Below are 27,923 nucleotides of genomic sequence, written 5' to 3'. Positions count from 1 at the left end.
ACACTGGGGATAGGGTTCAACATATGAAAGTCCATCCTACAGCGCTATACTAATCTGTTACCCTCATTAAGCACCACTGTTTCCATTTTACTTCCTTACATTTTAAGGAAAGCTTTTCTAAGTTGCATAAACTTTATATTCCTATTTATATTTTCCATTGTGTTTCAGTTTCACGCTTTAAGTGGCAAAAATATTTGCAAGTACCAGCTGGTCTGTGAGAGTGACGTGAACCTGCAGAACAAAGAGTCTGTGATGCAGTGTCTGGATATCCTGTCCTCCCTAAGACTCATCATGCAGGTGGCACTGCCGCAGGAGCACCTCTGCTGGATTATCTTCAACGGTAGGTACCGGTGTGTTTTGGTTGCCTCGGTGTCTTTCAGAAAGTTATTTCAATGCCAAGTTTGACTTTAACTTGATCACCTGGTGCTTTAAGACATATGTATTTCACAATAGGGCGAATGTGTTTTTTATAGTTGTATTACATTTTAATTTGTCCTCATAAGCAGGAACTTACAAAGCGTGTCTTTGGGTTTTTTGTGCAAGGAAGGCTTAGAAGCTGTGGAGATGATTCGTTTCAGGCATATAGGAAGCAGGGACCACCATTGGTGGGTAAATATAAGTGGAGAAGGATCAAAGAACCACTGCAGGGTAGATTGATTCTAAGCACCATTCATTTGCTGGTCCTCTCCTCAAGTACCTTGGCCAGTGACTGGGGCTTTCTACATATCAACCTTCTCCTCCTACTTGGTTTTGAGTTAAGGAGCTTTTGTGCATGTGTATGTGTGTGCATAGTATATTTACATACATATATATGTTGTATAGGTACACATACATATATGCACGCAGAGTGAGGCAACAGTAGGTTCACAGTTGTTTGTATGGAAAATAATACAGTAATTAATAAATAATAATACAAGAGTAAACTCTATGTTTCATGTATTCATAACTATAAACATACTTTTGCCCCACTCTGTGTATGCATTATATATATGTCTCATGGAATATCATCTATCAAAATGTAGTATTTGCTTTTCTCTTTAAAGTGCTATAATTTAAATTCAATTTCTTTTTAAAGTTACGATTAAAAGTTGCAGCGAGTCATCTGCTGTCGTTCTCTGGATAATATGTTCTCAAAAGGAAAATAACGAGTGTGATCTATGTGCATAAGAACAGGACAACATAACTTGAAAGGAAACACATTAGATTTTAGCTCATCTATGACAATTGAAATATACTTCCTAGCCCTTTCCTTCCTCACTCTCCCCAAATCATTTTTTGATGATTTGATTGAAAATGATATTTGCTGCCAGAGATGAGGCTGACTTGGGAATAAATTTTTAATCCAGCAATTGTCAGTTTTGTGCTTGATCATCCTCAAGAGGATGTGTGTTTCCCACAGTAGCCGCCGCCATCTCGCCACCTGAGTTGGTCAGGCATCTTGCCAGGGACGGAGCCGGAACAGAGGTTCTGTGCTCCAGAAGCAGTGATAGGCCCCTGGGCTGGGCCTTGCAGCCGGGCCTGGCAGCCGGGCCTGGCATGGTGGTGAAATGACCCAGCACGACTCCCTCGCTGATCTTCTTTTAAGGCTGCACACAAAAATCCCGGTATTCTTAGGGAAAAAAAAGATGAAATGATTTCTGTATCTTCTATATCCTTTTCTTGGTGTGTGCCTTTTCTTTATACAGGCAGTATTATGTTCTACATTTTATTCTTTTTCCTAAATATTTTTCTGCTCAGTATTATGTTTTTAGAATCTAACCAGGTTCCTATGTGTAAACCTAGTTTGTTAACTCTGACTACTGACACTGACATTCTATAGGTATCTGTGCACCCCTAGGTACGAACCTGGTTTGCCCTACCTCTGTAACTACACAAATAATTCTGCAGTGAGGATCCTTGCACATGTCCTCTTGTAGACCTGAGTGAGATTATCTGGGATCTATGCCTAGGAGAGGGATTGCTGGGTGGTGGGAAATATACACGATTTTACTAACTCTTGTGCCTGTTTTAATTAATTCATCCAAAACTTATTGCCAGGCATTGTTCTAACTGCTAGAAACAGAAAAGTGGGCAACAGATGAAAAGCCTGTTCTCATAGTTACACTCTGCTACAGAGAGATGATAACTCAAAACTAAATGGTTGTGGCAGATTGTACAGTAGAGAAAGATAAAGCCAAGGCGGGGATAGAGAGAGCCAGGCCTGGGCTGGGCCGCAACTTTAAACATAATGGTCAGGGAAGGCCTCAGTGAGATGACATTTGAGGAAAGACATGAAGAAACATCTGACTATTTGGGGAAAGGACATTCCAACTGGAAGACTAATGAATGTAGAGATCCTGTAGTTTTAAAATTTGGTATTTTAAGTAACCAAAAATAAATTGGCCCCGACTAGTGTGGCTCAATTGGTTGGGCGTTGTCCTGCAAAGTGGAAGGTCCCCGGTTCAATTTCCTGTCAGGGCACATGCCTGGGTTGTGGGTTCAGTCCCTGGTCTGGGCATGTATGAGGGGCAATGAATTCATTTCTCTACCTCTCTTTTTCCCTCCCTTCCCTTCTCTCTAAAAATAAATAAGTAAAATCTTTAAAAAAGATTAATAAATTGATACAGTCATTTCATCAAAATACATTTAGTTTTTTCAGTTAGAACTGAATACTCCTTATCTATTAATTATCATGTATAGACATCCTTGGCTTCTTAAAATATGTAACCAGTCTTGGTTCTTTCATAAAATCTAACTGGGCATATGAGTATTCCATAACACCTTACTTCTCAATTAACCTGAACCCAACTAATTTAAACCTTCAAATATAGATTATTTTGGTGATGGCCATCTTTGATGAAAAGGAGTCCCGTGGCAAGGGAAAAAATTCACATTAGAGATTTGGGCAAAAACAAAACAAACTCCCGGAGGTATCCCAAGGTCGTGGAGATTCAGTCTGTGTTCCATTCTGTACCAGCACTCTCTCCTTCACACTTCTGCAGTGGGAATTCGTAAGCCATGCCAAGATCCTGAACCATCAAGCAAAGCTTGTTACAGTCAGGACGCCGTAGGGCTGCAAAGGGTAAAGGCACATTTTTGAAACACAGAGGGCCCTTGTCATTCTTGAGGGCAGTCTCCTGAGGCCTCCTGAAATTCCCCAGTTCCTGTTACTGACGTGTTTATACAGGCTCCTGGCCTACACCTGAATCACATGTTTTGTGGAGAGGCGTGCCTTTCCTGTATGTATCCTTACTTGGTGACTTAAAAAAAGAAAAGAAAGAAAGAAATGCAGTTATACAGTTTAATTTGTAAAGGTTAAAAAGAGAGGTCGACAAAACCAAGCTGAGAATAGAATGCTGGGCTCGAGCTGTCACGAGCCAAATTGTTTCCTCCCTGGTGGATCTTACGTGAAGTAAATAACCCCGTCCCGGGAGCAGTCGCAGTGAGAATGCCAAGTCCTCGAGTGTTAAGGGCCTGTTGCAATAGCCGTGAAGCTTATGGTGCTATGCATTTTTAAGATTTTATTCAATGTTTTTGTCACTGACTTATGTAATTAATATTTATTTTTCTTACAGGTGTGTTTCATTCAAATGATGTGTCTTGGAGCAGATGCTGTTTTCTCAGAAGCTTTTAAAGCTTAAATGTGAACATAGGATTCATAATCCTATGAATTTCGATGGTTGTGAATTTTAGATCAGAAATTTTATAGGAAATACTTAGACCACTTGCATTACAACTGTATGCCTTTTTAAAGCTTGTTACGATCTTTCCATAATGTTTACAGCATGATAATGTCCTTCGTACGCAGAGAGAGACACGCTGACACGGTTCCCTCTTCCCCAACCCGGCCACCAGCCTTCTAGCCTTGTTTAATTAATAGCCTGAAAAAAAATCGTACTTGGATGATGTGAAATAGGAATTGAAAATGACGTTTTTTTATTAGGGTGCTCATAGGACATACCTTAATAATAGGATAAATATTATGAGACTGAATGAATATAATGCAACCTATTATGTGCTGTGACTTTTACATTATTATGAGTTTCCATGTTGAATATTGTGCCATGCTGATTAAATATGAATTATAATCTTATTTGGAAATAAATCTTTGGTTTTTTAAGCATGAGGAAACCATGGAAAATAATAATATTTTATATGAATTACTAAAACCATAGGGTACACACATTATGCTACTAAAAATGTTCTTTTATTCAATATATTTCAAAACTTAAATATATTGAGGCTAAAAGATTCCTGTGTCAACCTATTTAACATGTGGTCATATTAGTTCTTTTAGTGATTTGCTTACAAAATATTAATAAATTATTATGACTATAACTCTAATCATTATCAGAGTTTCTCATGGGCTTGCTTATTTTGAGAACAGACATCAACCACAGTGATTAGAATATAAAATTCTCATCATTTGACTGTAAAACATGGTAATGATCTTTTTCTTCATCTAGGTACCGTTTACATTTACACCATTTGCAGAAAACTGATGATTTTAGGTCAGTCTTCCAAGGTATGAAATTTACTGACAAAATATCTTCCCCATATGTCTTGTTTTCCTTAAGACTTTTGTTAGCACTGAATGCTAAACAAAGAAAATTTAGTGAATATATATTATAAGCTTACTCTTTTTAGTTTTACCATGGTATGATTGAATGTAAAATTGCAGACAATAAAGCATTGATGAAAGGAAAGCATTCTTAAGATTGATAGGTGTCCTCCCCTGTCCGTTGGTCTCTAAGATTAGTCATAACTTGTCAGTTTAATACCAAACATCCATCCGGCAACTGTATCTCTAGGTCGGCTGACCGTCCATTCTGGCTTGCCCAGGACAGTCCTGGTTTCTACGTTGTCCTGGAGTGATTATTAATGGTTCCTGCTTTCACTCTTAAAAGTGTTCTAATTTGAGAGATAAACTGTGGTTACCCTATTTATGTCATACTCTGGAGCTTGGACTTCATTTTTCTTGCAGAGGTTGAACTTTACTTATGGCCCACATGCTAGTGAGTGAATGAATGAATGAATGAATGAGTGCTAGTGTTCATTAGGGTGAAAGAACATCTAAACTCTGTTCCAGTCATGACCTGAGGGTAAAGAGACTTTATAAGAAGAGTCTCACTCTCCAGTATGCACTGCTAGGTTTTAGCTTGAGGCTTCTACTGACTTCTGTTGACTTCCCTACAGTGTTGGTAGCAATTTTGTCCCTAGAAGATATGATTATTTCCTGGTTTCATTGTTCAGTCATTGGAATGTAGGCCAAGAAGGGAGAAGATACTCCTGTTGAGACCATACTCAAGTTGTTACTGGCATCTGAAACATTACTGCTTTATTCTTTTTTTAATGCTCTATTCTTGATCACGTAGTTTTTTATTTTTTTATTTTTTCAAAATATAGCCAAGTAACTTACAAGTTCACGACACTTAAAAATGGAAGCAAAGATATTTGCATGTTTAATGGAGAGCAATTTTATGTTCTCTCTCTGTTTTGTTCCTCGAATTTAAAAGCTCTGCTACTGTCGGTGACTTGAACAAGGCTGTGCCAGCTCTTTGAGTGTGAATTAAAATGAGGGGAGACTGTCCCCTGTGTAGTGGTAGTTAGGCCTACAGACTATTCTAGTAGTTCTACATTCAGGTCCAGCCGATTTCCTGGAGAGAATTTGCGTCCTCCCGTCACCCTTGCTGCAGCAAGAAACGCTGCTCGCAGAGCCGTCATGGTGTGGTCTGCTGCGGCATTTGTGTGCCAGAGCTTCGAAGGGCAGGGGTGTCTCCCCAAACTTAACTGTTCGTATCTGCTTGTTAATGCTGAGAGAATTTTAACATGGTAGTCATTTAAAATAATTTCTTGTTTATATCCCACATAAGCCATGTCTTCTCCCCCTCGTAGAACTTGAATTTCTCTCTGACAAAATAAAGACTGAAGGAGAATAGTTTTATGGTCCCAGTCTTGTGGGATGGGAGTGAGGGGAGGGTGGGGTGCAAGAATTTTGGCGTGGTGGGTGGTTGTACAGTTGGCATTTGAAGACTGGGATGAAATTCTTTGTTTTTTCAATATAATAAGTTTCAAAAATATTAATTTTCACCAAGAAATTTCTAAACCTTCAGCTTGTGAATGACTCCTTGTGGGGAGTGGTCCATCCACATCTGTGTCTTTTTGGGTCTGAAGGACCCTGATTCTGTAACTACTTTAGAGTTCACGTCTATTATTGCATAAGACAGAAGAAGTAGATATGACATCCTCCGGTGCTCCTAGGTGTCACCCCAAAGAAATAGAAACCTGTTATAAGATACAGGCATTATTGCTACCGTTTGTTATTGTTATTGACAATAACAATATGTGTTAGGTGTTGTGTGAAGGGCTTTGCATACATAATAACACTCATTATAGTCGTAGGGGGTGGACACTATCATTGTCATGGTCATCACCACTATCATCATTTGTTGAATGAGTGAGTGCCTACCGTTTATCAGGTAGGCATCTAGGCACTTTTATATATTATCCCATTTAATGCTCACACCGACCCTTTCCGAGAGGTGCTGTTATTGCTTCCATCTTGTATAGATGAAGGAGGTAAGGCCCAGAAAGGTTAATTAGCTCTGTGTCAATCATCCAGTTAGAAGTGTAGCTGCGGCCAGGGCCAGTGCCACACTGCGCTGCCTGTCAGCAGCATCAGAACCACGCATGTCTGTTGACTACATGTCATCCTGTCAGGACCCATCCTACTCTGACTCAGTCAAATGGAGGAGCTGTGTGAGGGGTTAATATTTTTTGACATCACTCTGTATTCCTGAAGACACCCTGAAGACCCAGACTGGCCAGGGGCTCTTCCCCAGGTGGGAAACAGCGCTTGTGTTTAGGGAGGTCACCAGTGTGAGCTTGGGGAATGGAGGGAGGGCAGATTTCCGAAATCTCTTCCTAAAGACACATTACAATTTCTGCTGCCATTTATGGTGTACCCTGCAGTTTCTGAGACGTTCAAAACATTCAGCAAACATTAAAAAATACAGTAGAGTCTATTCGTTCTAAGAAAATGTCGATTTCAGTTTCATTTATGAAGTTTGTGGCTTGAACAATGATTGTCCAATTATTCCACATCCTGTTACGTAAATGTGATATCCAGACTTGGAGTTGCTTCTCAGCGTTGCCGCCCTCAAAGACTGATGTCTGTGGTGCTGCAGTGCCATCCTGTGGGGGGACTGATTAATTGCATGCACCGCATCTGAACCAGGCTCTTGCCGGCCTCCTGTAATTTGGTTTTTCTTCTTTTTTCTTCCTCTTCCTTTTCTTCTTCCTCTTCCCCTTTTCCTTCTCCTTCTTCCTCTGCCTTCCTCCCTTTCCTTCTTCCTTTTTTTAAATGACGAGTTAGTATAGCAAATGATTTATATTTTGTTTTTGATATCTTAAACTTTTTAATAGAAAAATATTGCCAAAAAAACTCTTCTACCCACAGTATTTTGACCCATGCTTTTACCAATATGACGTTAACAATCTCTTCAACCTTTGCTAATCTGATGGATAAAACACAAATGAGATTTCATTGTTCCAATTTGAATTTTCCTGCTTGTAATATAGGCACTCAAAATAGTTTTTAGCCCTGGCTGGTGTGATTCGGTTGGCTCATCATCCTGTAAACTGAAAGGTTGTGGGTTTGATTCCTGGTCAGGACACATGCCCAGGTTGCGGGTTTGGTCCCTGGTTGGGCATTGGGCGCATAGGAGAGGCACTGATCAATGTTTTCTCTCACACTGACATTTCTCTCTCTGGCTCTCACCTTCTCTTACCTTCTCTAAAATGAATAAGCATGTCAAGGGTGAGTATTAAAAACAGTTTTTAATTTCCTTTTACATTTTAGTTACTTCTAAATTTAAATTTGTTTTTTCAAAGTCTGTTTTATTCTATGAAGAGAACAGTTATGCTTAAATTTGATCAATTAAAAATATTAATATAAATCATTTTACATTTTAAGGGCAAAAACAAATTAAGAAGTAATTTTTTGGAAATGGATTTTCATTTTAAAAATCTGAATAATGGTTGTCCAGAACCCTAAGAGGAATGATGTTTTTTCAGATCCCTAAGTGAAGTGATGGCTTTTTTTTTTTTAAGAACTCCCCTTTGTCTGATTTTCCCTGGGTAGTTAGTGCAAAGAATGCCTCTGCAGTCTGGAGTCTGAATGCCTGCGTTCCAGCTCCAGGTCCAGCTCCGGCCACCATTGTAGTTTAGCCCCTTGGAGTCAGATTAGGTTACTTTGAAGGTCCCTTATGGCACTAAAATCTATGATTTAAGGTCTCTTATGCTAAGTCTGAGGCCAAACCCCAAAGTCACATAAACAACTAGTAACCAAAGCCATTTTTATTTTGAAATGTGAAATTTCTGATACCTGGAACCTTGAGGTCTTCGTGAAAGACATGTGCATTTAAAGGAGAGAATTTATACCCGGCTTAATCCTATACCCTCTGGACCACAACAAGCCAAATGCACAAATCCTCAATAGGGTTTTTGTGCAGCAGATGAGAAAAAGCTCAAGTTTTGATAGCTGTTGATTCCATATCAGTTCCCGGGGTGGCAAGGTGAGCAAACAATGACAACGAGACAACAGCAACAACAAAAACTATAAACGCTGCAATAAAGCAACTCCTGCCAACTCAGTCGAGGGGTGGTGTCCAGGACCAGGGACGGAGTGTCATATTACTGTGATCTAGGCATACACTCCAAAAGGGCATTTGCAGCCTAGAGCAAAGCCATAGAAGACGAACCATGAGGGCAAAGGGAAGTGCAGTTCTGGGAGTCAGAGAGGTAGGTGCTCAGGGATCTTTCTCCAGGAGGCAGAACTGGGGGAGAGGGCAGGTGGCACAGGTGCTTTCAGATTCTTGGAAGGCTGTACTTTTAAAGTGAGTTGTGAATGGTCTTGTACTGTTTCAAAAGTCATAACTAGAATTCATGCACTAGAGGCATATCAAAACGGATTTCATTTCAGGTTCAGCTAGTACTTTTCATGTCCACTGATGCCACCTGGAGGTGGGAACTCATGGGCAGTGCAGGTGTGGGACATCAGGTGGTGGTGCTGGTGATGGGGGTGGTAATGGACTTAGGTTGCCTGTACCCTTTTGATGTTATGGTTACTCAAAACAGTTCTGTATTTGGCACCATGAACTGAAACTTAAGTCAGTCAGTTAGCAAATATCTGTTGTGTGTCTACTACATGCCAGATAAAGTTCTGGGGGCTGGGGATACTGTGGTGAAAAAGATGGACAAGATCCATTTTCGAAGTGAACTTACATTCTAGTGAGATGGGCTTACATGCCAGTGGACAGCCAAAAAATACGACAACGCCACATCAAGCCCTGCTCTACTTCTGGCACCCAAAGTGACCCGACTGTGGGGAATTCTGCCTTTCAGGCTTCTTTCTCATAGATGTGTGCTGAGTTGCTTGCATGGGATTAGATACCCTGTCTTTGAAGACTCCAAAGATGGTAGTAGGTTCTGAATCTATTTTTACTATTAAATATTATATCAGTCTGGTAAGCTTTCTGAATGCATGTGCAGCTCCTGGACCTTTTCAATGACTTGCCTTTTCAAGATGGGTCTGACTACTATACATATACTTTTCTTTAATTAATTCCCCAGTCACTGAAGGCAGAATTTGTTACAGGAAGAAGGACTTAATTCTGTTGTCTAAATTTATTATCATCAGTTTTTGAGAATCTAGAATATGTGTGAGCTCTCCCTTAGTTGGTTCTGCTGATTTCGGGTTGTTCAGTGAATTCATTTAATAGCACGTGAGAATATTTGCTAGGTACTGTCCTAGGTGCTGGTGATACAAGAATGAATAATGCATTATTCCTATTTTTAAAGACATCGCAGTCTGGAATCACACACGTGAGAATATTAATGCTATTGGCTGTGACATATGACATCTCTCTCTATAAAATATATGCAAATCATACACACAACACAATTACAGTAGAGACAGAAATGAGGCCGTGTTCATTTTTGTCTAATGATGTTAGAAAAGTCTTAACTGGTTTTCTTACCTCTTGCTCTTTCTCTTCCTTCTTCCTCTGCTCCTCGTGTTCCTTCATTTCCCCTGCTTCCCTTTCTTCCTTCTTTGTTTTCATTGTCATTACCAAGGCTAATGCCTATTATGTTTACTATGTTCTAAGCATTTAGTGTATATTAACATTTAATCTTCAAACAGTCCTAATTACTGTTGTATCTATATGGATGAGGTACCTGAGGCACATGGAGTTTGAAAATTGCCCAAGGTAACCCTGCTAGTAGTGGAGGGAGTGTTTCGGCCTCAAAGGACAGGTAAAGGAGAGAGCAGAGTGAGCAAAGACAATCGTATTTGGTACACTAAAGGTGTGTTTTGTGGAATGGAAAGCATTTTGGACCAGCTGTAAGTATATGATGGAAGGTCAAGAGTAATGGGGTGTGGGGTAAGGCAGGAATGATTTTTGCATGCCCTGTAAAAGGCCTGTACATTGTCATATACGCAGTAGGGAGCTATTGATATGTCTTAAACACCAGAGTGACACGACCCAGTTTGTGTATTAAAGAGATAACTATGAGGTAAGGAGGATGTGTAAGAACGGGTGTGTAAGAAGTGCAACGGGGAGACCAAAGACCGGGAGACGAGTGAGGAAGGACCCAGTAGTCCAGGAAGACACATGAGGACCTGCATGGTTGAGGCTGATGTTTCCATGGATGTAAATTAGAATTTGACATTCTGAGATATTTAGCTCACAAATTCTTATTTTTATCCTAATAATTTTTTTATAACAATGTGGAGCTTAGATCAAATTCCTTCTTGTATTCAGTCCAATGAAAGGCAATATAGTCCAATTACTCTTCAAGCTTTTGGAATATTTTCAAAGAAAGAAAAAAGACTGAAAAAGTTAATTGCAGAATTCATGTAGTGAAACAGTGTTTCCCAGCATAGGGTTTGTGAGGAAGGTATGTGAAAAAAGAAATGACAGTGGATTTGTGGGGGAAAGCCATTCAGCTAAAATAGCACAAGAGGCTCTTACATATATAGGAATTACATATATATTCCTACAGACAGACCAGTCACAATGATGACCTTTTCCCCATTGTACCTGGGGAATAATTACCCTGGAAACAGACACCATTTATGGAGTGTGCCAGTTACTATCCCAGCATGCCATGTACATTGTCTTCTGCATAACAGCACTGGGCTGATGTGTTAAAATACCCATTTTAAAGGTGAGAAAGCTGAGGTCTGTGAGGTCAAATGACACAGCTACTAGGTGATAAATTTGGGACTGAAACTTATGTCTATTTGATTCTAGTCTTCAACCGTTTCTACCAAGTATCACGGGCCCCAGACTCTAAGAATTTTCCATTTTCCCTATCCTGATTTACCAGTTTATTTTCAAAATAATACATTGATTCCAGACCAGCTAATAACAATTGTATTGTTGGATTTAACGCCCATACTATTGTGAACACTTCATATATGTTAATAAATGTTCTGAGTTCATAGGACTTAGGAGCTAAGAAGGAAGACATTCTAAAATGGTCAACTTGAGATTCTGAGTTCTCTAAATTATCCTTTAACTTTTTAAATGCTTGTGTTTTCTTGACATCATTTTTGGCGTAAGTAGTTAGCAACTTGTGCTCACAAGTTAAAATCTGATTATATTGAATAAAAGTCATAATTGTTGGCTTAAAATGAAAATATATTCAGTTGTGCCCTTTCTTTCTCAGGCCTTAGAATATCTCCTCTGGGCCAGTATGTGCATGGAATTTTCGGTCCCATTGCTGTCCGTCAGGTACTTGACGTGGAGAACTACTCTTTACACTGCGGTCTGCCAGTGCTACTATGACTGCCAAGCTGGGATTCACGGAGAGGTATGCTACCTTTTAATTCTGAGGATGTCAATATTTTAAAATGCACCTTATGCAGTATATTCTTCTTTAGCTGTCCAGCAAGAAAAACATACACAAACAAACCCAAAGAACAGCAGTGAAGCAAAGACAAAAGTCCCAGCCTTAATTTGCAGAAACTCGCTTGGCCTCTCCATTCTGCTGTCTGTTGGTCTGCTGTCTTCTCTCTCCTTTGTTCTCTGTTCACTTCCCCCGTCTCTGCTGCTCTTCTGGGTAAGACTTCTGATAGCTGTCCTTCCTCGTTGTATTCTTATATGCAATTCGCTTTCCTTCCTTGCTGTTAGTTTTCTTTTTCACATTCAATATTATTTTGTATTAGGTAGGTACTGACAATATCAGTACCAGAATTTGACTTTCCTTATTTTAAACATTTCTTAATTCATAAAAGTAGCATATCTGACAGTTTAGTAAGTTTAGATCTGCAGAATTTAGTGTGCTTATGGGAAGTGATAGACTAGATAGCTACTAGTGGTATAGAGAGTCAGCATCGACCTAGAGTTTAATTCATCAATTAAATCCATTTCTGGGGGAATAAAACATACTGTCTTGATACATTTTTAATCACTGTACTCTTACTTAAAATGAATTTTAAGTAAAACAAATTTAAAATTTTTTAATTGCATATAGGCATTTGCTCGGCGTGCTTTAGCTAAAATTGATGAATTAAGGCAACTGGAGTTAATGGGTTCCTCAAAATCATCACAAGAATCCAGAAGAGATTATAGAGAGGCCACAATAAAGGTATAAACATTTCATGAGATAAAAGAAATTTGCCATACTCTACAGTTGAAATACTTAATGTGAATAGTTGTGCTCCATAGGTACTTCATACATGATTCTTCTTTTTGAGGCAGATGGCAGTGATGATCTTCAAAAGAGGAATATTTGAATCCAGAAGAAAAAACAAAAATCTCTTTAGACCAAAGATAAGAGTTAACCTAAGGGAAGTACAAACTGTAAGTCTAAGGGTGTCTTCTCTATTTCATACTCTTTTGTTGTGTATTCGTGTTACACCACTGTATGCTTTTTAAGCTTGGTCACTAAACATGAAACCCTGCATCTTATTCTCTGCACCAGTAGTGAACAGAGAGAACACCTTCCCAGTTTGGACATAACCTCACTTCAACCCTTTCTCAAAGCTTTTGTACCTTCACACAGTTCCAGTTCTGTAACTTCAAAGGGCAAGAAGCTACAGAAGCTTCTGGGGAGGGTTCAAGTGCACGGGCCTCTGAGTGGTTCTGCAGGGGGCTTTTCTTTGACTGCTTGGTGCTAGCTGAGAAGAGTATGAGGTTGGAGAGAAGGTGGAGACACCTTTTCTCATCTGCTTCAAGTTGCACTTTGGGGAGTGTTTCGGAACTAGGTCATAGTGTAGCAATAAACTACCCCCATATCTTGGTGGCTTCAAACGACCATTTATTTCCCATTAGAGTCAAGTTATTCCTGGGTATCAGGAGGCTCCACTCATGACCACTGCTCAGGGCCAGGTTGAGGAGCAGTCCTCATTTCGAAAATTGCTGGTTATTCTGTCAGAGGGGCGATAAGAGAGCTTTGGAGGATCTCACCCAGGCAGTAACACCCAGCGTGGAGGTGATGGCAGTTCATGCTTTTCCCATGTCAGACCTCACGACACGGCCTCTTCCAGCCTCGAATGTATTTGGCGAACAGCGCTGAGGGCCATCACAGGATGGGGCTGGGACCTAGTCATGCCTTGGGGGGCCCTCTGCCTTTTCTCCCTCCTTTCCTTCTCCTTCTCCTTCTCCCACTGTCTTCTCTTTGCCTTTCTGAATCTCAGTATTCCTTCAGGTTAGTTCTATATTTCTTTGAAGCCTTCCCTGACTGTTCTAGTGGCCAAACCCTCTTCTGTGAGTTTCCTCACAGGGATTGGAAATCTAAGTGAGGGGGAAGAAGATGAGTAGTTCTGACAGAAGAGTAGAAGAATCCCAGGGTGCAGGACGGATTTTAAGAATCATGTGGTTCAGTCCTTGTCTATTATAGATGGGGAAAATACATCCCAGAGTATTTACGATACTGGCTCAAGGTCACAAAGGCAGCTGCTGGCAGCCCTAGGATCAGAACCTACTCCAGTGCTTTCTCACCACTACAGTGACTGCTGTTCTCTTAATTCATTTCTTCTTAAATCATTTAGGAATAATTTTCTCTTTTTAAAAAATTTTAGATAAATCAATATTTAAATTCAGGTATTATTTGGATATTGTAGCTGTCTATCGCTACTTAGCGTGACTATGATATACTGATGACGGAGCCCAGAAGTGCATTTCATACTGGCCTTTAAATCATATCCCCTTACCCACCAGTGGCGTGTCATTAATTGGTGGGGGTGGTGACTTCCCAAATTATAGATACTTTCATGGATGAGCCATCAAAATGTCGGCATCTGGTATTGTTAAGTAGTAATGCTACTGTGTTTGTAAAAGAGCAGGAGACAATTCTTTCCCTCTCACTAGCATTTTATTTTCCTCTGAGCAAACCAAATTTAAGTATTCAAAGCTGCAAGATTGCCATTAGTTAGCATATTATTAGGACTTGATTCGTAATCATTCTGGTATAAAAAATAAATATATTTTCAAAGAAAAGTGTTTAAAATTCCAGGTAACATTACATTAAATATAATTTATTTCTGGTTTTCTTTAAGATCAGTATTATATGGAAATTTCTGGTTGTATATCTTTCTAGGAAAAAATTATAATTGTTTAGTTTGTAGTTTTTATAGATAATAGTGGACATAACCCTTTCTATAAAGTTGTAGTGTATTACCTTGATATATAGTTTGAAGAATGTCCTGCTTTATATGTATGAAGTAATTTTATTGTTTCTTATAAAAGAAAATTCAATTAGTATTAAATTTATTTTATAAAACATTTTTGAGTTTTTAAGTCAGTAACTCAGTAAATCATCATGACTCTCAAAGGATTCTTTTAAAGGACTACGGATTGAGACTCCTAATGATAGACCCTTTAGTGATTCATTCAATAAATATTTCTAAAGTAACTGCTACGTGAAACAGACAGATAAAGATTACATTCTAGTGGAGAAATTACATAATAAATAAAATAATTGTAGCTTGTCTTGAGTACTAAGGAGGGAATAACGGCAGTGATTAAATGAGTTGCATGTAAAGCCCTGAGAATGTTCCTGGCACGTAGCAGGTCCTCAGTAAATATTACCTATGGCTGTTGTTTATTTTTCATTCATTCACTTTTATAGCCATATATTGAACACTTACTGTTGTTTTAAGTATGGTGGAATATAGAAAAGACTTCCCCTGCAGTTCTGTCTTTTGAATGACTTTAGAATAATGAGCAGGATTGGACCAGACAGGAAAAGAGGGGGACACAGTCTAAGTAAAGCAGTAGAGCAGGATCATAACTTGGAAGCAGGAGTAAGCAAAGTTTACTGGGGGCAGTGAGAAACTTGACTGGGGTGGGTGTACTATGTTGGGAAATTGACATAATGCATCATATGCAGTAAACGTCATGGAAATCATGGTGTTTAGAAGTGGAACAGACTTTATGGATTGTGTTATTCAGCTTCTCATCTGTCCTGACATTTTTTAACAGTGATCTTACATACCCTATGAAGTATATGTACCAAAATTTGTCTAGTATTTTTATAGCTATTATTTTAGTTGTTTTCAATTCTTTCCTGTTATAAATACTGGTGTAATCAGCATCTTCAAGTATATATATTTTCTTTCTTTAATTTCCTGTGTATAACACTCAAGGTGTAGGATTTGAATCAAAGGCTATACTTTTATTTCTCTTGATATATCTTGCCAAATTAATTTCCAAAATAGGTTCTCCAGGGTGGCAACCTGCGTGTACTAATTTTGCCATAAACTATTACTATTTTGACATCATTTCTTTATTTTTTATAATTCATTTTCAATAAAATGTCTTGTTTTAATTTTACTTTTCATATTCAACTTTCCCTTATATTTGTGTTTACTCTTTTTTTGTGTGTGTGAATAATTTTTCAGTCTTTGAAAGGTAATCTTTCTACTAGAGCATTTAATTTTTAAAAATATGTTTGAATGAACTCATTGTTATTTTAGACATTAATATTTTGCTTGTCATGCTTGACAATCCATTTTCATTTCTTTGACTTTAAATCTCTTTTATAGATCTTAAAAATTTTATATTTTAAAATCCTTTGCTTGGTATTCATCTGTAGCTCTGATACTCTCTTCTGTTTTTTGCTAGGTTTCCTATGATATTTTAAAAAGCAAGTTCACTCTAGTCTATTTGGGTTTTGTTTCTGCTTTTTTTTTTCTGTCTTTCTGACTTTGCCCCAAGAAGAGGAAAGTAGTAAAGGAATCATGGGGAATGTGACAGGTATGTTCTAACTGGACAGGGATTCTAGGAAAGCCACCTAGAGCTGCCTTTCTTATTTCTAGGTAATTTGTCAGAATAAAGCATGGAGGCAGGCCCTCAGGAGGTAAAGTCATTCCAGGCTGATTCAAAGCAGAATGGCTGGGAATTCACACAGGGCTCTTCACAGTCACTAGCTTCTTGGTAGACAGCTGGTCAACATGAGACCAGTTATTTATACTATAAAATATTGTTTCAAGTTTGGGTTTGAAGACTCTGCATCAGAATTTCCTGCAGTGCTTATTCAAAATGTCTCACTCAGGCCTGCTGCCTCTCTGGAGAGGTGGTCTGTGAATCTAAAAAGCACTCCTGAGAGATTCTCAGGCAACTGAAGTTGGGTATCATTTCCAAAGAGTGCCACATGTGGTAATGAAGGTGTCACAAAGCATCTGGCGATTGATGCTGCCCTAATAAAAAGGTAGTAATAAATAACCTTTTTATGCTGCCTTGGAAACACAAACATGTAAAAAAAATAGCAAAGTCTTTGATGTAATGGCAACACAACATAAACCCTAATGGAGTCTGGAATAACACCTCAAACAATGAAAATCATAAAAGCAGCCATCTCATTGATAGATGAACCACCTCTCTCTTTTAGCATTAATTAAGCATGTCTTACTTTTGCGTAATAATATCAGACATTATAGAACTTTTTAAAATGGACTGTATTTTTTTAAATTACAGTTGTCGTGGCCACGCACCGTCACAGAACGCCTGTTGGATGAAATGTTCGACAGCACCGCGTCCCGGTTTCTGGCCGTCGTGGAGGCGCTTTCTGATACAAACAGGCGAACACTCCAAGTTGGCCCCGTGGTCACAGATGAAGTAGAAGTTCGCGATGTTGTCTCAGAACTGTTCTTAGCAGGAAGAGAACTTTTAATAAGTAAATAAGTTGTTAAAACACTATTTTATTGTGGAACAAGAGTAAGAAAAGTTTTTAGTGTGGTAGTTCACATGTGAGCTCATATCCAACTTTTATTAATCTTGAGTTCAGCAAGCTTGCTAAATTCAACTAATAGTTCCAATAATTTATTAGTGGATTTTCTTTTGGATTTTTATATATACAATTATCTGTACATAATGACAATTATATTTCTTTCTATTTAAAAATTTTATTTATTCTTTCTTACATTTCTTGACCTATTGCACTGGATAGGATCTCCAATAAAACATGGAATGAAAGTGGTAATAGTAGATACCTGTCTAATTTATGATGAAATAATAGCTTTCAACCTATTACCATTGATTTTGATATTTGCTAAAGGATTTTTTTAAAAAAGATACCCTTTTACCAGTTAAGGAGTTTGGTTTTATTCTTGGTTTGCTAAGAGTATTGTTTGTTTTTAACCTTGAATAGTTGTTGAATTTGTATCACAGGCCTTTTCTGGACCTAAGGAGATTTATTGAGTTGATCAAATGGCTTCTCTCTTTTCTATCTGTTAATGTGAATTACATGGATTGCTTACCTAAACTTGAAGCTCCCTGTATTTTCGGAATAAACTAATGTGGAGGCGAGGATAATCCTTTTGATATAATGCTTGATTTTTTAATAATGTTTAATATTTGTTCCTCTTTGTTCATGAGAGAGATTTTCTTGCAAAGTCCTTTTTAGATTTGCTATCAAGGTCATGTTGGCCTCATAAAAGGAACTGAAATGTATACCCTCTTTCTCTGTTATTAGTATCTGGAAGAGTTGGGGTCAGATTGGCATTATTTCTTACCAAATGTTTTGGTTAAGCCATTTGGATCTATAATTTTATTTGTGGAGAGGTTTTGAATTAGGGATTACATTTCTTTCATAGATATAAAATGACCTAGGCTTTCTTTCTATTTTAAAAAATCTATCCGTTTGGTATATTGTACTTTCCCCGAAAAATGTTGATTTTATCTTATATTTTCAAATTTTAGTTAAATTTTTAATTCCAATTATGATCTTTGTAATATCTGTAAGATCTGTAGTGTAGTGGGACCCCCTTTTTCATTTCTGATGGTGGCAATTTTGCTTTTTCTGTAACTTCATGAGTTTTACTGGGAGTCTACCAATTTCATTAGTCTTTTCAGAGAACAATATTTAACTTTGTCCTCTCCAGTGTTTATTTATTTTTCATATTAATAATTTCTCTCCTTTATTATTTTAACTATTTTACTTTCTTGGCTTTATTTTGCTGATTTAAAAGAAGTTTATTGACTTGGTAGCTTAGATCATTGATTTTCAGAATTTATCCTTATTTAATATTTCCATATTAAGACATTTCTCTCTAAATTCAGCTGTAGCTATGTACCTAAAGCTTTGATGTATCATACCTTCATTACCATTTAGTTAAGAATATTTTCTAATTCTTATTGTGATTTCCTCTGTGATGTATGAGTCATGAGTCAAAACATATGGAGACTTTCTAAAATTTATTTATTTTTATTTATTTTTTAAAAGATTTTATTTATTTTTAGAGAAGGAAAGGAGGGAGAAAGAGAGAGAGAGAAACATCAATGTGCGGTTGCTGGGGGCTGTGGCCTGCAACCCATGCATGTGCCCTGACTGGGAATCGAACCTGCGACACTTTGGTTCACAGCCTGCGCTCAATCCACTGAGCTACGCCAGCCAGGGTTTTCTAAAATTTTTTTTTATTACTGATTTCTAGCTCAATTATTTAGTGGTCAGAGAAGCATGCTCTGTGTTATTTGAAACCATTGAAACTTGTTGAGATGTTGATTTATGGCTTAAATTGTGATCAGTTTTAGTAAGTAATCTGTATGTACTTGAGAAGATTATGTATTCTTTGTTGGCTGCATTGCTTGATATATTGTATATGTTAATTTTGTAAATAGTGTAGTTAAATCTTCTCTATTCCTACTGATTTGTTGGTTAGCTTGTTTTGTAAATTGCTGAGAGAGATGTGTTAACATTAACATAATGTGCTGTGCATTTCTGTTGGTGTGGAACTTCGTTACAATGTAGGGTAAGTGTATGCTTTCCTGTAGCAGACACTGTTTTCTTTTTTTTAAAAAGATTTTATTTATTTATTTTTAGAGAGGGAAGGGAGGGAGAAAGAGAGAGAGAAACATCAATATGCGGTTGCTGGGGTTCGTGGCCTGCAACCCAGGTATGTGGCCTGACTGGGAATTGAACCTGCAACACTTTGGTTTGCAGCCCGTGCTCAATCCACTGAGCTACGCTAGCCAGGGCACAGACACTGTTTTCCAAAGTGATGTTTTACCAATTTACACTCCCATCATCATTTTATGAGCATTTTAATTGCCCCAGATTCTGATTATGTTTTTTAATCTTGTCTACTCTAATGTGAATTCAGTTAATATTCCACTAAGGAATAAATTTGCACTTCTCTGATGACTGCTGAAGTTGAGCACCTTTCCATGCTTTTTCCTACCACTTGATATCATGCACTGTGAAGTGCCTGCTCACATCTGCTGGAGATCACTGGGAGGACATGACCCCTCGTTGACCTGTGAGCTGGACCCAGGCAGCCAGAGGCTCTTTGACCCCCTCCCCTGTCCTTGGCGTGCATGTCCTGCCTGCTATTCCCGCACTGGCAGCCATTTCAAGGGCACAGCTTCCAGAGACTCGGGTGTTCTGGAGACCATCTGGACAGTGTATGATTGACCCAGTTGAGGCCTCTCTATAAATTTTTGGTGGGTGGTGTGGAAATATCCTCATCTTGTGGCCACCTGAGACAAGATTCATAAGTAAGTCCCTTTGTTTATTAAAACTGTCACCTACCCACTTGGAGGTCTGCCTCTTTCTTTGTTCTCTTCTCCACCTCTGTTTACTGGGCCCAGTTTGCAAATCAGCAAGGTCTTTCTCCGTTTTTCTATTGGACTCTTTGCTTTTTTTTTGTGACTGGTTTAGGAATTCTTTATAGATTCTGGATACAAATTTTTACCGAATACGTATACTGGTGGCTTGCCTTTTCATCCTCCTCATTATAGCCGTTAAGGAACAGGAATTTGTTTTATTTTGTGTGTGTGTTCAAAATGTATTCATTCATTTGATGGGTATCTTCTTTATGTCTGGTGGTCTCTTAGGTTCTGTGGGTACAGTTGTAAATAGCGTGTGGTTATTAGTTTGAAGAACCTGCAGCCTGGATATGGGCCATGGGTAAGTAGGGATCCAGTCCTGGCTTTATCTTATAAAATGTGGTAAGACTGTGAAGAGAAATGCAATCTTAATGCGTATTTTGAGCTTTTTGTTACTCCACAGTACATTTGTGCCAGGATCTGCAGCTACAATTCATTCCTTTTCTCTGCTGTAATGCTCCATTACATGAATCTTCCTCTGATCCAGTCTTCTGTGAGTGGATCTGAACTGCTTCCGGTTTGGAGCTGTTGTAACTTTACGTTGCAAAGAGCATTCTTGTACATATTCCTTAGAACACAGGTTCAGAGGGTTTTCAAGGGTATATAGTTGGCAGTGGAATGAAATCAGTATTGTTTAGACTTGACCTATGACTTTACCGCATAACGCAGAATTGCTTTCCAAAGTTGATGCTCAAGAGCAGTGAATGAGAATTCCCGTTGTTCCTTATTTTGTCCAATATGCGGCATTCTCATTTTAAAAATTTGCCGGTCTGGTAGATATGAAGATAAAAGCGTGGAGATGCCTCTCTATGCTTTATTTTGAGGTTACACATAGTCTGTTGTGAAGTTGGGCCCCAGAGCTATGGCTTGTGAGTATAGACTCTCCCTGAATAGTTTTTTCTCCTGTGCCCAGAGGGGAAGCCCAGAGAGCCGAGTGTAGGTTTGCTTCCTTGTTCTTTGTGTTTCTGGTTCACTTTTTCACTTAGTCTCTAACTAGAACAGGAATTCTTAATTTTAATGTAGTCTAATTTATCAACATAGCCTTTATAGCTACCCATTTTTTGTGTCATATTTCAGAAACCTCTGTTACCCCAACATTATAAAGGTATATTTCTATGTTTTCTTCTGGAAACTTTATTTTACCTCTCACATTAGGTCTGAATTTAGACCCTTTTTATTGGTATGAGAAATGAATCCAGATTTGTGTATTTCTATACAATATGCAGTTGCTATGGCACCATTTATTGAAGAGACCCACTTTTCCCATTGACTATAGTATCCCTTTGCTGAAAACGAGGTGACCATGTGACTTTTTCACTTACCATAATTCCCTTGAGATGTATTCAAGTTGTTGTGTGTATTAATAATTCATTTCTTTGTACTGCAGAGTAGTAGTCCATGTATCCTAGTTTGTTTAACTATTCACCTGTTGAAGGACCTTTGAGTTGTTTCCAGTTGTGGGCTGTTAGGAATAAAGCCACGGTGAACATTTGAGTACAGGTCTTTGTGTGAACAGGAGTTTTCATCTCCCTGGGATAAATGCTCAAGAGTACAATTGTTGGGTCATTTGCTAAGTGCATGTTTAGTTTTATAAGAAACTGCCGTACTGTTTTCCAGGGTGATTGCACCATTCTACATCCCGAAGAATGATGTGTGAATGGTCCAGTTTCATAGCATCCTTGACAGTATTTGGTGTTACCACTGTTTTTTTCTAGCCATTCTGAGAGGTGTATAGTGGTATTTCACTGTGGCTTTAATTTGCTTTTGCCTGATGGCTAATGATGCTGAACATCTTTGCAGATGCTTATTTGTTCCCTTGCCATCTTTAGGCCATCTTCCTCTTCACTGTCTTTTGCCTGCTTTCTAAGTGCATTGTTCATTTTTTTGTTGCATTTTGAGAGTTCTTTGTGTGTCCTAGATACAAGTCCTGGTCACTGCATTTTAAGATAGTAAATATATTAAGGTTTTTCCCTCATTCTTACTTACTTTTAGCTACTTCTGCATAAATTAATTTCTTTTTGCTCAAATACAAACTTTAAGAACTTAAAAAGAGTTTTTGCTGAATATAATTTTTGCTTAAAAATTGTTCCTCTTAAAAGTTAGAGATATTTCTCCATAATCTTGCATATGGTGTTGAGAAGTCTGCTCAGATCTTGTTGTTTTATAGATTTAGCTTTTACATTTTCCTCTTATCGAAGATGTTCTTACATTTTGTTATACTGGGTCTAGGTGTGGCCTTCATAATACAGAAGGTACTTTGAGGTCTTACATCTTTGATTTTTTGATGTTACTTCTTCACTCCAACTGTTATCTTCACTTTTCTTAATTCTCCAAGGGTTCTAATAGACAAATGTTAACACATCCACTCCCCATATCTTACTTATTTTATTATTTTTGTCTGTATTCCTTTTTGTTGGCTTCTGAGAAGGTGTCTCCATCTGATTTTCTACATCCCTAATTTGTTCTTTGATTCTTACTGTTCTATTCCATCCATCTGTTGAATTCTGTTTCAGTAATAACATACTTTATACCAAGCATCCATTTGATGCTTTTCAATAACAGTTTACTCTTGCTTCATGTTTCTAGTATTCTCTTCTTTCCTTGAGAGAATACTTACTAAGCTTAAATTGTAGTTCACTCTGTTCCATTTTTATGCTTTCTTTGGTAAAGGATGTCTTTTGTGGATTTGTTTCAAGGCGTTTGTGCTTTTCATTTTCTTTGCTCATGCGTCTACCTTCTGTTGCTTTGGGACATCAGCTGGGTTGGTGATAATGTCTGCCTGGAAGGAGGGGTGAAAGCTAAAACCTCAGCCTTAGCCTGTGTACTTCTAAGTGAGCTTAGGATGTGTGTGTGTCCTTGTGTGCCCATGTCCATGTGAGGGCGGGGAGCCCCTGTGCCAGTCGGGGCTCATCTTCACAAGGAAAATACAAAATCGCAGACAAGAATTCCCTTGACTTCTTCACCCAAACCTGAAACTTGACCTTCGTCTGAACCCATTCTTTCCACTATCTCTTACTAAAATGTAAGGGATGTTCCTTTTTAGATTTTTAAACCTAATGTCTCCAGACCCTTCATGTCCTCTTTCAACTTCCTCTCTGTATTCCTTCCTCTTGTTATAGTCAGATTTATTGAAAAATTGTCTGTTTTTCACTGTCCTCAATTTTTCTTCCTGCTTGTGTACAAGCAGTCTTCTGTCCTTAGCATAGTACTGAGAGTGCCCTGACAACCTCCTTATCGGTCCATGCAGGGGTCACTTTTCAGTGCTCTTCCCCCTTTACTCTCTGTAGTATTTGTTGCGGTTGACTACCCCCTTATCTGCAGACATTCTTCTTTGCTGCCTCTTCTCCCTCTTCCCTTTTCTTATGTGTCGGTGTTCCTTACCATTCTGTCCTAGGCAGCCGTGCACGGTCCATGGAGGAGCCTATCACTTACTGTGGATAAATAATAATGACCATAAAAGCTATATTCCTAGTTTAGATCCCTTTCCCGAGCTTTTAGTCTGTAATATCTAGCTGCCTATTGAACCAGTTAACTCTTGCTAAAATTCTCTGTGTTTGACATTCCATGAGACTTCCATGGCCGCTCTTATAGCCTAAGCCATGTGTACCTGATGCCCTTCCGATTTGTTTCCACAGCACCCTGAATTCACCCACTGAGATTACTTGTTCCCCCACTACTGTAAGTGCTGTGAAGGCCTGGACTGTGTTTCTTTCCTATTGTTACCCTGTCATCTGGCAGTGGCTAATAGTTAATATTTAGTAAATATTTCTTTGCATAAGTGACATTCAAACCCCTCTCTTTCCTTTCCTAGTGTCAAATACTGCTGCAGATGAAGGTCTTGGTTTTCCAAACACATCTCTTCTGGAACTTGTCATAAAAAGAAAAAATATTATTTCTATGGATGTTGCCGTGAAATTTATAAAATTAGCTTTTACCTATGAGGAGTGGAGTTTATTTGAATCTGCAGCTGGTCACCTTATTGATTTTCTCCAGGTAATATGTACAAAATCATTCATTTGTTTTTATAGTGTTAAGGTGACTTTGAATTACTGATTAACTTGTGGGGATATTCTTCTCTTAGGGACAGGATGATCCAGAGTCAAAGAAAGCAGAGAAGGATTTAACTCTTCTTATGGCAATGGAACCTGTCATCAATTTAAAGAAGAACAAAGGGTTGGTGCTCCCTTTAGAAAACTACAAAGAAGGACAGTCAGCTTTTTACGTTAGAAAAATTGCTTTTAATGGTGAGTGTTTCTTTGCCTTTTTGAAAAATTAAGATAATTTTCTCTGATACAGTATGCTGTTTGTGGGTGAGGTGAGAGAACGTTCAAGGCTGTGAGGGCAGGAAGTAGAGAGGCTCTGAGGTCCTTGGTTGTAGAAGGAAGAGCGAGGAGGCACCTCTGGCTGGAGTGCACTGCGGTGGTTACGGAATTTGAGGATGTGGAGATGAGGTCAGAGAAATAACTGGATGCCTGATCTTGCAGGATCCTGGGCCTTGTGAAGATGATGGGTTTTATTCTGAGCAGTGGTTTTGAGTAGCAGAAGGAGCTGCTTCTTAGCAGTTGCTTTGTTGGTAGGTGAGAGACCAGCAAGGTCTATAACATTGTTTTAGATTCTTTCCCATTGTTCAAAAGCCGTTAGTTTACTTTGGTAAGGGAAGGTTTGGTGGTCTCCTCTTTCTCTTCAGCATGCAGAGTTTTCCCTTTTAGTAATTTTTGAATCTAAAAATGTTATTGTTTTTTTAAAAGATTTTATTATTTATCTTTAGAGAAACGGGAAGGGAGGGAGAAAGAGAGGGAGAGAACATCAGTGTGTGCTTGCCTCTTGTGTGCCGCCCAACCGGGGACCTGGCCCGCAACTCAGCAACCCTGTGGTTTGCAGGCCGTCCCTTAATCCACCGAGCCACACCAGCTAGGGCAAAAAGCTGTTGTTTATGTAATTGAAAAAAATGTAGCCTCTATTTTTTAGACCAATGAGAACAATTTAATGGTTCCCACGGTTTTAATGTCTTATCATGTTCTTAGGGCATAGTATGGCTGCCCAATTATAGTAAATAATTTGTATTAAGTAATGGTCTATTTTTTTCTAGTGGTTTTTGAATATATGTTTTTGTTATTTTTATTTTAACTGCCATGTTTTGTATGTTTTAATATTATAAGCCTCTTCACTTCCATTTTGGACATGTTTGGCATACATTGCACAATAGATTCATAATGATGATAATAACAATGATAATAGTAATAACAGTGATAATAGATAATAAACAGTGATTATTTTAATTGGAGCCCACTTTGAGTAGTTTTCATGTAGAAGCATCTGAAGTATCTTACTGACATAATATTTGCTCAGATATCATTTGTGTCATTTCTAGTAGAATTTCTGTTTCTGTGCTTTTTCTATTGAGAATTTTGTAATTGACTTCTTGCCTTATTTTCCTTTACTGTATGAATGGAGATGCTTGTACGAAGACTTATGGATATTCAGAAGATATTTTTCATTTAGCAACAACCCTGTATTCCTGTGTCTGCACCTCTGCCCAGGTGAAATAGCTATCTGTATAATTTTAATAGTATTGTTAAAAAGAAGCTATTAAACTGAATTTAAGTCAAAATTAAAATATCACAAGAATTGGACTTTACCAAAAATTCCACATTAAAAAATATGTATCATAATCTGTATCATAAGAGATTAAGTTATATCCTGACTTGTAATTTGAAGTCTCTTTTTATTATTGTCATCATTTTGAGTGTCAGTCTGTTTCTTTTTGGGAAAGTTTTAGGCTACCTCTGTTTCTAATGGTGAAGGAAAGGAGGCAGAGATTTTAAGGTACAGTTAATATTCTTACTGCTTTCAGTGCATGAGCAAGAAACCTGGTTGCTATTAGGAATCGCACTGTACACGGTGGCCAGGATTTAGAAACAACCTATTTGTAGGTATGCATGTGTAAGTGAAGCTAGTACAGTACTGATTTTAAAACCAAATTCTAGGGATCTCCAGGCCTTCTCTGAGATTTCCTTGGGCACCCAGGTTTGGGTAGTAACACCCTGACCTGCTTTATTTAGTTTTTATTGGTTGAGATTCTGATGGAACTTTATTTGAAAATTTGATTTTACTGCTATAAAAATGTCTGAAAACCACAATTATAGAGCATTGCATTAACTTTTGTCCACGTAAGGGAAACACAGTGAGGGGCTTCAGAAGTTCTACTGTACAAATGTTTTCTATTTCTTCTGAGTTTATTAGATTATGTTATAACCTGGGACAGATATTTAATCTTGAAAAAGATACTTGGTAGTAAATATAATGATCATAGTGAGACAGCTAAACCAAAAACTTTTAATCAAGGCTGAACAGAGCAAGGAATTTTCACCTATCTGCTTTTTAAAAAATCATGCATGTTTTAGTTCAGTTCGGTTCAATTCACTAAACATGTATGGATCTCTGTTATGTTCTCAAACACTGTACTAAAGGTGTTCCACCTACAAGTGAAATCTTAGAGCTGCCCCAGAGAAGCTCGGTTTTATTTGTTTTAATCATAAACTCATCTGTATAGTTCAGATATAATTAGTAACTTCATATTTCTTTGAAAAAGACAAGTAACTGATTTGACAGGAGATATACTTGTTCTGGATCATCTGTCGATACCCAGTGTGACATTCTGGTTAATTTTTTCGTGTCTCTTTTCCCAGGCCTGATCCTTTCCCACCTCCCATTTCCTCTCCTCTAGCTAGTCCACCCCCCATTCTTCATGATGATAATATAGGACTTTTAAATGGAAAGAGTATATAAACATTTCAAGTTCGGTTTACATACTACCTAAAGCTGTTACAGACTTTGTTTCAGAGAGACAGAAGTAACCTAGAGCATTCCTTAAGACTGAGGTCTCTGGAGCTAGACTACATGGGTTCGAATCTCAACTCTGCTACTTTCTATTCACTTCATCTTTGGGAAAAAACCAATCTTCTTGTGCTTCAACTTGCTCATCTGTAAAGTGAGGATGGTAATAAAGTGGGGGTGATGAGATGATACTGACCTCATAGGTTGTTATGAGGATTAAATGACTTGGTGTATGTATTAGTCTGTTCAGGCTGATATAATGTAAAATGCCCTCAAGCAGCAGCCCTGAACCCTTTTGACACCAGAAACCAGTGTCATGGAAGACAAATTTTCCATGGACAGTAGAAAGGCTGAGGTGGGGGAATGGAGCTTAGGAGGTCAGGTAAGCAATGGGGAGTGGCTGTAAAAACAGATGAAACTTTGTCGGTTCGCCTGCCACTTACCTTCTGCTGTGTGGCCTAGTTCCTAATAGGCCATAGACTGGTACTAGCCCATGGCCCTGGGGGTTGGGGACCCCTGCCATTGACTGGATGGCTTAAACAACAAACATTTATTTTTTACTGTTATGGAGGCTGAGATATCCAAGATTAAGGCACCAGCAGATTTGGTGTCTGGTGAGGACTCACCTCTGGTTTTTAGATGGCTGTCTTCTCGCTGTGTTCACACTTGGTGAACACAGTGGGAGACTCTGAGAGTCCCTTTTATAAGGGCACTGCTCCCATTCATGGGGCTGTATCCTCACGCCTCATTACCTCCCAAAGGCTCTGCCGCCCAACGTGATCAACATGATCACGCTGGGAGTTAGAATTGCAACATAGGATTTGAAGACACAAGCAGTCCATTGTAAAATACACACACACACACACAGCTCTTAGACTGTTGCCTGGAACATATTAAATGTCAACCATTTATACACTTTATTATTTTTTTTATTTTATCTGATTATTTAAAATAAGATGTACAAAGAAGTGAGGCAGACATAAGTGACCA

At 38.3% G+C, this 27,923-nt stretch overlaps 1 protein-coding gene across 1 annotated transcript in view; it reads left to right on the top strand.

The window, feature by feature from the left end:
- Positions 1 to 27,923, top strand: part of CFAP54 (cilia and flagella associated protein 54) — a 250,390-nt gene that overhangs the window by 13,627 nt on the left and 208,840 nt on the right. The window contains exons 4-12 of the mRNA XM_045826558.1: positions 169 to 340; positions 4,446 to 4,504; positions 11,716 to 11,859; positions 12,523 to 12,636; positions 12,750 to 12,851; positions 16,968 to 17,166; positions 23,908 to 24,089; positions 24,178 to 24,340; positions 25,551 to 25,636. Coding sequence (XP_045682514.1) covers positions 169 to 340; positions 4,446 to 4,504; positions 11,716 to 11,859; positions 12,523 to 12,636; positions 12,750 to 12,851; positions 16,968 to 17,166; positions 23,908 to 24,089; positions 24,178 to 24,340; positions 25,551 to 25,636 — 1,221 coding nt within the window. The remainder of the gene's footprint in view (positions 1 to 168; positions 341 to 4,445; positions 4,505 to 11,715; positions 11,860 to 12,522; positions 12,637 to 12,749; positions 12,852 to 16,967; positions 17,167 to 23,907; positions 24,090 to 24,177; positions 24,341 to 25,550; positions 25,637 to 27,923) is intronic.

The sequence above is a fragment of the Phyllostomus hastatus genome, unplaced genomic scaffold (assembly GCF_019186645.2).
Source record: "Phyllostomus hastatus isolate PE091 unplaced genomic scaffold, TTU_PhHast_1.1 phas_scaffold_755, whole genome shotgun sequence".
In the NCBI taxonomy this organism is placed as follows: Eukaryota; Metazoa; Chordata; class Mammalia; order Chiroptera; family Phyllostomidae; genus Phyllostomus; species Phyllostomus hastatus.
The sequence above is the reverse complement of the archived record's forward strand: the minus strand, read 5'-3'. Positions and strand labels throughout refer to the sequence as shown.